Here is a 12,307-nt window from a genome sequence, read left to right on the forward strand (position 1 = left end):
CTCACTTGGCCTCCACTGGGGACCAGGCCCACAGCCCAGGCATGTGCCCTGACTGGGAATCAAACTGTGACCCTTTGGTTCGCAGCCCGTTCAGTCCACTGAGCCACACCAGCCAGGGCCTTTGTCTCTTAAATGCCACTGCATGATCTTGTTCTCAGAACAATAGAGTTCCCAGAATATTTGCATATACAATAAATGAACAACGCAAGGTACTGGAATTAATTTGAAGACATGAGAAAAGTTTCAAATATATAATAATATTTAAAGGAGTTTTAGTAAATGAGAAAAGAAATGTTCCATTTAATTTTAATGGTCCAAAAAGAGTCCAAGAATAGGTTTTCATTCAGTATATTGAGCTCAGTGTTGTAAGTCTTCGGGAAAAAAGACTGCCTTGCTAAAATGTAGTTCTTTTGCTATATATATTCGAGGGTGCTAGATCACCATTTGTCAGAAAAGTCTTAGCACATTTGACCCTGCTTTAATGGAAAAATTGAACTAGGTAACCTCTAGGTTTCCTTCCAGCTTCGAGAATGAGTAACTCCAATGAGTCTGCTATGACCATTGATTTTCTTACATTCTGATTTTTGTGATTTAACACACTGTTCCCAGTATATAAGAAAGCCAATTCATATCAGTCAGGAGTAATCTATGCTGCTTTCAAACTGCCCTTCAGATTTAAACTGTTTTTAAAAATTGAAATTAGTTATTAAAAAGTTTTTTTCTTTCACAAAAGATTGAAAAATAACAGTGAATATTAATCGATCACACAGATTAGTCAACGGACATCACAAGTACCTCCCGAATAAAGACTTAAAAATTATGATTAACAGATGTTCTGTTTCCCAAAGAAACATTTCAGAAAAGAACCATTTTTGAGTTTCTCAAGGTTGAATTGAAAATGCCTCCTTTAGCTAATAGCAAAATAATCACATTTCCCTTGAAGGAAAGAAATAGTTTTAAAATATTGATCACAATGAAAATGCCAGTTTTTTAGTCATTTATGTCTCCAGGCGGACTTAAGTACTTGAAGAACTTCCAGCTTATTGTCACAGACTACCTAAAGGGTCAACATGAACTCCTCGTACACTCAATGAAAACGCTACGTGGATGATGTTGCATTTGGAATTTCTTAACCTAGAAGGTCACCTGCTGTGGTTCAGAAATGGATCTCGGGCTTTGTATGGATTCCCAGAATCAGGGAGGAAAAAAAAAAAAAACAACCCTTTCCTTAGTAAATTAATTCTTGAGAGAAGGGAGAAACTCCTGAAGGGTCGATCTGACTTTTAATGTACAAAGAGCCTCCAGCCATAAATTACCGGCACACAAGCTGGAGCAGATGTGTCCTTTCCTTTGTAATCAGCTGCTTTTCTATTTCCACTCCTCAAGGTTGACTTGATCATGTTGTGTTGCCTCTTGGATGTCATCGCCATTCATTTGCTCTTCTTGAGAGCAGGACGTGTATTTCTCTTACAACCAGTAACTCTGTAACTCCCTTTCTCTCTGTAACTTGGGAAGGTAGTATATTCCACAGTAGGACTGTGAGGGTATTCTGTGTGGGAAAAACTTTTTTTTTTTCAAGAGCAAGTTTCAAAATTTTAAATTATCCAGCTTTCCATTTTGCTCTTTGAGCAGTAATATTAAGTATCCATTCTGGGGATGTAGCTTTTAAATGACCTTTTCAGTACTCATCCTTTTGTTCATTTTGATTTGCTCAGGCAAATTGCAACCACCTGGCCTTTTGTATTAAAGAACGTTACATACAAAATTGACCTTTTGATACTTATTGCATTTGCGATTAACTGCTGTTGCCGTTTTCTGGGTTATGTCTTAAATAAGTTTATTTGGATGGTGAAGCCTATTTCTTTTGCCTGCTTGTTCCAAACTGATTCTCACATTATAGGTATGGACTCTGCAAGCAATATAAAGAGAAAGTACGTTTTAAAAAATAATGAACCTGATTCATTTGGATCCCATGGTGCCTGGTAATTTATATGTGTTATTTCAATTTCTCTTAACCTTTGCCCATTCTGCTCCTTGCCACTTTGCTGAACAAGGCTCAGCCATCTCTCCGTTTCTTGCAGACTTCCAGCTCGGGAACTTTGCCCTTGCTGTTCCTTCTGGCTGAAATTCCTTTTCTGGCTTCATTTCATGTACCCCATATTCCAGGATTACCCCACAGTCTCTGGCTTTTGTATATTTACAATGGGCTCTGTGACTCTTATGGAAAATGATCAATGTCACTTCTGGTCTGAGGAATGAAAAATTCCTATATAGGATTCACTAGTTTCTTTTTTTTTAAATTTTTTATTTTTGATTTTGAAGGAAAGGGGAAGGGAGAAAGCAGGAGAAGGAGAGAAACATCGGTGTGCCAGACACCAGTGGGGGCAACATTCACTCGTTTCCTTCCTGCACTTACTACATTTAAACAATCCCTGTGTTACAATGACAGAGCATCTGAATTGCTGAGTGGCCAAATGGGGAGTTACTTGGTCCTGGAGAAGATTTTCTATGAGCAAGAAATATACTTTTGTGCATTAAACTTCTGAATTTCAGGGGTGCATGCCTGCCCATACAGACCGAGAATTCAAGGATCCGGGTCCACTCTCATTTCCTCAGAGGTCTGGGGTCGCTGTGAGCACTTTCTCTCACCAGTGTCTCTCCCCCCCATCCCTGGAGATTTCCCGCGGTGATTTCTTCTGTAACATTTAAATCTATTTGTTTATATAAAAATATGTTGAACAAACAAGACTTCTGTGTACTATTAATTTTGATTTTTTTAAGTGCTCAGTGTAATCTTTAAATGTGGCAATAAATATGTCTTTTTTTTTGACTTTTTGTCGCAATTTCAGTAAGTGCAAACAAAACAAAATGAAAAACACTGCCCTGCAGTGGTCTGTTGTACTCCCTCTCGCTCACCAGAAAGAACGGTCTTGTGTCAAGCAATGGCTGAGTTTTTGACTATTCTAGATGAATCCATGCTGTCTGATTTCTTTCCTCCAGAAGTGAGGTCATCTTTGGCAAAGTCTGAATCAGTGATGCCATCTATGTCAACAGAGAAAGGATTACAAATCCAAATTTTAATTTTAAAATTGCCTGGAGCAACCTTCAAAAAAAATTCTGCAATATCTTTACACACCTTCTGGTTTTGCCCACTGAGAAATAGGTAAGGCTTTGCTGTTTTCAAATCCAGGCTACATAAATAAATACAGGCATACCTTGGAGATATCATAGGTTGGTTTCCGGTTCACTGTGGTAAAGTGAATACCACAATAAAATGAGTAACACATTCTTAGTTTTTTAGTACATATAAAAGTTATGTTTATACTATATTGTAGTTTATTAAGTGTGCAATAGCATTTTGTCAAAAAAAACAATGTGCAGACCTTAATTAAAAATCCTCTATTGCTAAAAAGTTCTAACCATCACCTGAGCCTTCAGTGAGTCATTGTCCTTTTCCCGTTGGAAGGTCTTGCCTTGTGTTGACATTTGCTGACTGATCAGAATCATGATGGTAGGACATTGGGGTGGCTGTGGCAACTTCTTAAAGCAAGACAATGTTGACATTTGCTGCACTGAACAATTTTACCTGTAGTAGAACTTAAAAAAAAATGGAGTTAGTACTCTTAAAACATGCCACTGCTTTGTCATCTGAGTGTATGTCATGTTCTACATATTTGTGGTCATTTCAACAGTCTTCACAGCATCCCCCCTGGAGTGTAACCCATTTCAGGAAACCACGTTCTTGCTCATCCATACAGAGCAAGTCTTCATCTGCTCCTTCCAATGGAAGGATGTAGCGTTTCAGTCACTGCTGCTAATTCTCATTCTCTTGCTGTGTCCACTGGCTCTGCAGTTACTTCCTCCACTGAAGTCTTGAGCCCCTCAGTGTAACAGTTCTTCCAAACTCCTGTTAATGTTGACATCTTGACCTTCTCCCAAGAATCGCAAATGTTCTTCAAGGCATCTAGAACAGTGAGTCCTTTCTGCAAGATTTGCCCAGACCTGCCAAAGCACTCACTGTCCAGGGCAGCTCTAGCCTTCTGAAAGGTAGCCTGGAAAAAAGTCATCGAAGTAACCTAAACAAAACTGCGTGACCAGCTGCTCCCATGAGCTACTAATATCGCCTACAAAAATCTATTCAGACCGGAAGCCTAGAAGCATAAGATTCCCAGTGTTCTAAATAAGAGCTTGAGGACTGTGCCTTGCAGATTCAGTTACATAAAATGATAGAATAGCACACTTTCCCAATTAAATGACACCAAACATGTTGCCACTTCTCTTTACTTCCTCGCACCATCCTAACACCAGAAGAACGAAATTGTTTGCTTATATTACTCTGTTAAATATGATTTTGTCAGTAAGAGAAATATTCTTTTCTATTTTCTATGAAGTGTTGTTTAATCTCTCATTCAAATACTTTGTTCATTTTATAATGTAAGCGCCAGGTTAATGATAAATCATTTTGATTGATCTTTTTATACTTTTCCAAAAACTTAGGAATACAATTTCTATTAAAAATGTGAATGTATTATGATGACTTTATGGCAGTTTTCCCTAATCCTTTCAGTATTGCAATAAGGTAGATGAGGAGCAGTATGAAACTTGATGTTGATGTAAAATACAGGTTCACAAAATTGTCCCATTCTAAACAATCAATATCCACTTAGTTTGGAGGATGCACTCTAAATTCTAAGCTCTTAAAGGACACGTAATAGTTTTAAAAGCTAATTCATAATTAAAATCAATTTTATCCTAACTTGCCTTCACTCACACGTTGATGACACAAAATGTTATCCTTTAATCCACTCCTTCCTTGTTTATTCATCAGAAACTGTTGACCACCAACTAAGTGCTGTAGGGAATAAAAATAAATATAAAAATAGATTTTCGTACTCAAGAAGTTTTCAGAGAAGCATGAGGAAAGAAAGAGATAGTACCATACTAACTGAGTAAATAATTCATGAGAAGGATGATCGCTTCACGCTTGGCGTGGAGTAGAAGGCCATTTGGAAGTGGGAGAAGGGGGGTAGAACCCAGACATAGGGTGAGGGGGGTATGAAGACAGTTGGGAACAGAGTTGATTACTGGGTGGTTGTGCGTGTGTTTTAAAGGTTATTATCCTAAAGTCTATCAGAGAGTTGTACGTCTTTAGGGTACTAACAATATGGCTAGTATGAAATATGGCGAATGCTACAATATTTGAAGTAGTAATAGTGAGTGGAAGAATTACGTTTGTATACATTTGATGCAATTAATGTTTGTCACAGTGAAGCATGGATGTTTATATTATTTTCAATTTCATGATTTGTTTTGAAGGAGACTTTGGATAGTAAAACAGTTCTGGACAACAATCGTGATATGACGAATGACTCTTTAATTTTTTAATTTCCTCACAACAGCATTTACAGCAGCATGCTTACGATCTATTGTATTATGATCAATTTGTTCTCTTGGCTTCATGTTTCTGCCGAACAATTGGCAATAGCAGATTCGTTATAAAACAGAGCATCTGTCATATAACTTCTTGTGGACATACAAAGTGTTAAACTTCATTTTATATAAAAATCATGATCATCAAATAAATTATTTTTGGAAGTTCTTAAAGTACTCTATAGTCTCCCAATTTTTAGGTTGAGCTCTTATCACTCTTAGTTGCAACTGGCAGAAAGCACTTCCAAATTTAAATTTATTTTACCACAATTATGACATTTTCCAACTGTCACACGAATTTGCGACATTTGTTCAAAGGGAGACTAGTAGAGCGAAATGTGCCACTAGTGCAAGCAAATGGGCCTGTGGTAATTAGTGTGCTGTTCTGAAAGACAAAATCAGAGCCTGAAATTTAACACAGCAATCGTCCCAGTGAACAGTTAGTATTCAAATGCGCCAGCCTCCGTGGTGAGTAGTCCAAGGGCATTCTCTCTTTAGTCCCAACCTTAGATTGCAGCTATTTCCTTTTCATAGAGAGAAAGAATGAGCATTAGGAAGCCCAGAAAGATAATTTGGTTATGGCCCAATAAGCAATGGGTGGAGAAACTGAGACTCCAAACAAACCTGTGAGGTGTAGGTATAGACAGCGTGAATACCCCCACTCTACAGATGGGAAGCATTGAGGCTTAGAGAAGTCTGGATGATTTAGTTAAGCTGAAACAACTAGTATGTGTAAAAACTGGTATTCAAGCACAGGTCCTTCTAACTCAAGTGTAGCTATATTGTTTGTCAATATTTACAATAAATTTTGACAAAATTTAACTTGTGAGCCTGCTATTTACCTCTTCTTTGTTTTGACACCGAGGGGGCACAATTTGGGAAGTAATCAGAGAGAGGAAGGACAATTGTTGAGGACACCGAGGGCCAGAAATTAGTAGCAAGTAATGTTACCCCATTATATTATTTTAGGCCATCACATCAAAGCAGGAGGGTCTCAGGAGAAAGTGTTTACCCTTCCTACGTTTCACAGTCAGAACATTTACATTATTTTCCCAAAGTCAGAAAGTCAGTATGTCAGCCGGAGCCCTGGAAGCAGCCCTCTGCTAAGTAACCTGGAGGAAGTTCATTCGCCTATTTTCCTACTGGTGTCATTTACTGTACATTACTTTCTTCCCTAATTACTTTTATTTTACTACATCTTGTTTATAAACTATGGTGTTATGAGCCTGGGCAAAAATATTGGGTTTTTTTCCCTTATTTTTTGCAGAGTACTGTAGTAGATATTCAATTCTTAAAACGCAATAGAAACTCAAAGCTCAGAAGGCAACCTGGAATCACTAAAAATACTTTTGTTTTCTACTAATAAATAGAAAGATGAACAAGAAAAATGACTGTCACTGATTTTTCTTTATTATGAATGTTAGGGTCACAGTAATATATTCTAAAAAACTCTATTCTTTGTCAAAGATAGTGAATATGGAATGTTTGTAGATTTATATTACAATTTGTGGGATTGACTATTCATTAGCCATATTTTGTAGGCCTTTTAGATGTAGGGGAAAGGTAAGATGAAGACACAGAAGCCGTTCATTTTGTTAAAAATTATGTGATTATAGAAGGGGGAGGATCAAGTCAAGGAACATGTATAAAGGACCCATGGACAAAGACAACACAGGGGAGGATTGAATGTAGGAGGGCAGGTAGATGGGGCAGGGGAGAGTGATGGAGGAAAAATAGGGACAACTGTCATTGAACAACAATAAAAAATATTTAAAAGGAAGCCACAAAACTTACAAACATAGAGTACTATAGACGGTTATGGCATTGTAACGACAGGGGATGAGTAATTTGACATTTATAATATTGTCCTTGATATTAAAATATACACTCAACACACAAAAAAATCATGTAATTATATGAGCTACCACTGGTAAGCTGAGGACAACTAGTATTAATAAATAAACTTTTTAATACAAATGTTAGAAACTTGTGTTCAAACCTAAACTGTAATTTACAATTTTCTCCAGACGATTTGCATATTGCTATAGCAAAGGTATTTTGCATATGTGTGTGTTGGTAAATATATATATGTTTTTACCACAAAGAGCATGGTGTTTCCTACACTTGGCACCCTTGGCTTTTGAAATAACATTGTTTGCATTTGCGTAGTCATGGTATTCAATTGGCCACACCAACTGAGAAAGGCTCAAATAAGATTCTATTTGCTAGCAGCTGTGTTTTTAATAACATCATTTTGAGTTTATGTGAAAGCAAATAATTTGGTGGTTTAGATCACATTTGTTTTTACTTTAAATCTTTTAGTATGTCTATTATATATAGATAGATACAGCATATGTAGCTATAGATATGTTCACTGTAAGAACAAACCATTAGTTTGTAATAGTTGTATTATTTCCATTTCATATTGACATGTGGATATTCTCTTCTTAATAATGACAAAGCAGGGCCTTAAGTGATACTTTAGCCACACACTTGATGAACAGCATCAATACTATGTGACAAGTGTCAGAACAAAATGTTAAATACTAAACTGCCATCAGGTGTCGGCTTGTGCTCCTTCGTCATCTAAAAGGGAATTTTATGAATGATGTATCACAGTACTATACACAGGTACATTTACAGGCCAGCGAATGTTTTAAGTTAATGCCAGTGAGTTCAAATAATCTCAGTGAATAATGAAGCCATTCATTGTGTCCAAAGATTTGTCTTTCTTCAATGATACAGTTTTCTCCTCATTTGAAAGGGTATTTAATTGCATTGCTCATCCACTTTTAATATTTAATAATATTTTTATTAGCTGTATGGAATGAGAAGGGCAAGGTTTGCAATATCTAATGTTGGGCATCAATTTTTTCCTATCATAACTTAGTGAATATTGTAATCACAAGGAAAGGCAGAAATGTAAATTATCTTGGAAGTGGTTGGGACTTGCTAGTTTATTGATGTTAGCATGGCCAAGGGCACAGGGAAAAAGAGATGAACGCCTGAGGGTGAAGCCCTAGCACGAAATTCTTGCAACATACTAACCATCCTTGATTTTAAATAATGAACAGAGAGGCTTTGAATAAAGCTGTGAGTGCTGCCGATAACAACTGCTGGTTCCTTAGCAATTGATAGGGGATCTCGATGACTTACAAGACTTAGTCTCGAAAGGCGTATGTTCCTTTCACCTCCATTAATTTTGACAACTTTTCATTGACATTTCTTAAACATTTGCACTGTTACTTCCTTTCAGCTAAGACAAAAGCATGAGCTAGAGTGGGAAAACTTGGCGTAGCCATTATAACAATAGCACTTCTTACTTAAGTAACACCTTTGAACTGATGTTTTCAAAATGCTTTTGAGCACATTTCATTAGATGTGTGGGTGGGATGGAGGTCAGTGAGAAGCCCTCTGCAAGCACCGTACATTTAAAGCCTCCATGGTAATGTAACCCAGGCCATGGAGAGAAAACATTTTCATTTTCAGTGATCTCAATGTGCATGTGTGTATTAGGAGAATTCTAAATTCTGAGTGCCATTTGTTCAAAATAGAACCAGATATTGTTGAAATTAATGGGTTTTAAACCTATTTTAAAATGAATCATTTTTAACTCCCTCTAGCAACTGCTTCGAGAGCGACAGCAGATGGCCAGCCGTCCCTTTGCTTCTGTTGACGTAGCACTGGAAGTAGGAGCTGAACAAACAGACTTTCTTCGAGGGCCGTTAGAGGTAGGAACAGCGGTGCCAAAAGGGGGCCTCTGTGACTTGCATATTCATATTGCTTGTCTCATCTGCATCTACTTGTGAAGCTAGACAGAGTCTGATTATCTCGAGTTGACAAGATTCAGCGACATATATTATGCCATTTTCAAGGTACCTAGTTTTAATAGTATGACATGAGCTGTAACAAAAGCCACTGGAGAATCTATTAGCTTAGGCAAGAGTGACAAACGGCTCACCTGGCAGCCTCTCCCCGACAGATAGGAGCTAAGGAATTAAAGGTACAGGTATGACAGAAGAAACAGAGGCTCTTTGTAGTCCCCGAAGTGCTCAATATCCCGTAATTAACAATCCACGTCTATATTAACAAAGTTGGCTTTAAAAGGTGGATGAGTTGCATTTTAATGATGTCGTTTCATTTTTGAATGTTGAGAACTGTAGAATACAGTGAGTATATTTTATTTGTGGTAATGACAGTGTTGGTATATCCTTTTATTGCAAACGCAGAAATAGAATGTGGTGAAACAGCAATCATTATGTGCAAGTAAATGTGCTATTAGAACCCCGAGGTAATGCATGAAATGGTTTTTGAAAATAATAATCCCCAGAGAAGCAGAAGCCACAGATTGTAATTAGTGGCTAATCAACACATTTTGAGGCATAGTAATTTACTTGTATGTTTATTATTGTTTTATTTATACTTTATATATAGTAAGATGTTTAAGTAGGAAAATTAAGAAACACTATAGAGTAGAAATACTTCATTCCTTTTTATAAACTGGCCCTCGTGACTAACTTGCTATTTTGATATTTTGCTCTTCTTCAAGGAAAGCAAGGGACATAAAAACAGACTCCTTTAAAAACTTAGGTACAAATGTAATTAATTCTAAATAGCATTTTTGGTTATTCTGGAAAAAAAATACGGAATCAGACCTCCTGGGCACTCTACAAAGGCCGGTACTTAGAGGACATTTCCCTATAAAATTTTCATAATTTTCGTGTTCTTGACTTTTTACTGAATAAAAAGCCTCCATTTTGAACCCCTCCCCATCCTTCACCTACTCGCAGATAAAACAGGTAATGTACAGACCCATCAAAAATACTGTGCTCCACAGCACGCAGGGACTGCACTGCTGTGAAACCATGAGGCCCAGCAGGGCATTTGCGAGTACTGTCGAACACTTGTCACCTGCATCCCTGGTATATTTTTAAATGTTAATGTTGATATTATTATTATTATCAACAAAACTATTCATATTAGCACTAACATTAAATATGAATGTTAAAAAAATAACAGTATCTTAATAGGGGTTAGTCAGTAGCGACAACAACAAAAAGTCATTATAATATGTTTGGCTCCTCTCCTAATCTTCAGATTGTCTTGGATCACGTGGTAGCAGTGGGTAATAGTTATTTTATGATTTTTGATTAAATATTGTATTAGGCTATTCTTTCCTCTAAATGTTGTTATTACATTAAATTTATATTTCTGTTTAGTATGTGTTTGCTTACATTTCATGTAAAATTAGTTAGTAATTTAACCTGTATTCCTGACTCCTTTCTAATACGTGGATTAATAGGTAACATGATCAGGCTCCTATCCTCAATTAAATACCTGACTGTAAGAATTCTATAAAACACTGTTAAACCAAACAGAAGTCTTATCAAATGAAATCCCAGATACTGGAAGTATTGTGCCAGGTATTTTAAATGTAGAACCTAAGAAACCAATAATGAACTCTAGGTAAAACATTTTCATAGGTTCTCATAATTTGCTTAGAAAATAAGATAGCGACTAGGAAATTTAAGATGTATAATCTGAAATATGACCTTGTCTTAATATAATTTTTTTAATTAAGGGTCATTTTTGATACCAGAGATGTTTGTTCATAGTTATACCTTAAAATTTTGTTCATACTTATTACAAGCCTCCTTTAATTTTTGATTCATGAAGAAAGGCTCTGGATTAACCATTAGTGACATATAAAAATATGTCAGACTAAATATTATATAAGTAAAATTTATGTGAAATTTTTCATGGGGAAGAAGCTGCTATTCATGGCTTTTGCCATCCCCAATATATCTTAGGAAACAAAAGCAAAAATGACCCAGGATCATTTTTTCATATTTCATAGTGGAAAGTCTCTTAAATAGAAAGAACATACTGTGAAAAATTAGGTCAACAAATACTTACCAGTCTGACTATGTGCAAAGCATATGGGAGATAGAGATAGAAAGACATGTCTGTATCTTCCGGAAACTTACACATGAATAAAAGAGAGAAGATATAAAAATACTTCTAACAAAATGTATGTGATTAATGCTAATAGGACAATAAACATAAAGAAGAGGAGAAAAAGGAAGATTGTAGTTGCTCTTGGCCTTTAAAGACAGGTGAGACATCAGTAGGTAGAGGCAGCAGTGAGGCACACCAAGTTGAAGGGCGATATGAACAAAAGGGAGAAGTAGAAGAGTGTTGTATATGTGAAACGAGGAAAAGGCAGGATTACAACACCTAAATGAGGGAGGAATTGCGGGCATCAAAGCAGAAGATGCGGGAGTACAGTAGGAAAGTCAGTCTTGGGGAGATGCTGAGGATCACAAGCAAGACTCTTGGGCAGAAGATTTTTGTCTTTGATTTTTAGAAAGATTATACCGGCAGCACTTTGTAACATCACAAGTATTGAAGAATAACTGAAGAACGATTGGGAAGTTAGCCCCTGAACCAGTGGCTGTCCAAGTGTAAAGGAGCAAACACATTTGAAAACTGCAAAGAGACAGGATTTACGGAAGGAAATAACCGACTGGATGTGGAGATGGGAGTCTGAGGCCAAGAGAGGAAGGGGTCGTAACGCTGGGAGCTCTTCGTGCGCACTCCAGGTCAGGGGAGTGAGAAGAGAAAGAGCAGCAAAGACGGATTCTAGGAAAGCTCCAACAATTAAACCGCCAGAGGAATATTAAAGGAACGAAGGGTTCACATGACAGGCTAAGCAGCACTGAGAAGCTTAAGACCATTAAAATTAAGAAAAAGAAGGTACATCAAAAGGATGAGGTGGCAAGGACGGCGTCCATTTCCTAAGCAGTCAGTGGAGAGGAACTGTAGCACCAGAGGTGACACTGGGTACTTGAGCTGTCCCTGGGGACTTTGGAGGAAG

At 37.1% G+C, this 12,307-nt stretch overlaps 1 protein-coding gene across 5 annotated transcripts in view; it reads left to right on the top strand.

Moving 5' to 3' along the window:
- The window catches only part of ATRNL1 (attractin like 1), a 506,958-nt gene that overhangs the window by 304,301 nt on the left and 190,350 nt on the right, over window positions 1-12,307 (top strand). For 4 of the 5 annotated variants that reach the window (XM_053668567.1, XM_053668564.1, XM_053668566.1 and 1 more), the window contains exon 27: window positions 9,054-9,161. The exons of the other annotated variant lie outside the window; for it this stretch is intronic. In XM_053668567.1, the coding sequence (XP_053524542.1) occupies window positions 9,054-9,161 (108 nt within the window). The remainder of the gene's footprint in view (window positions 1-9,053; window positions 9,162-12,307) is intronic. 5 annotated transcript variants of the gene reach the window in all.

Source organism: Artibeus jamaicensis, unplaced genomic scaffold (genome assembly GCF_021234435.1).
Source record: "Artibeus jamaicensis isolate MK-2021 breed Jamaican fruit bat unplaced genomic scaffold, CSHL_Jam_final contig_490, whole genome shotgun sequence".
Lineage (NCBI taxonomy): Eukaryota > Metazoa > Chordata > Mammalia > Chiroptera > Phyllostomidae > Artibeus > Artibeus jamaicensis.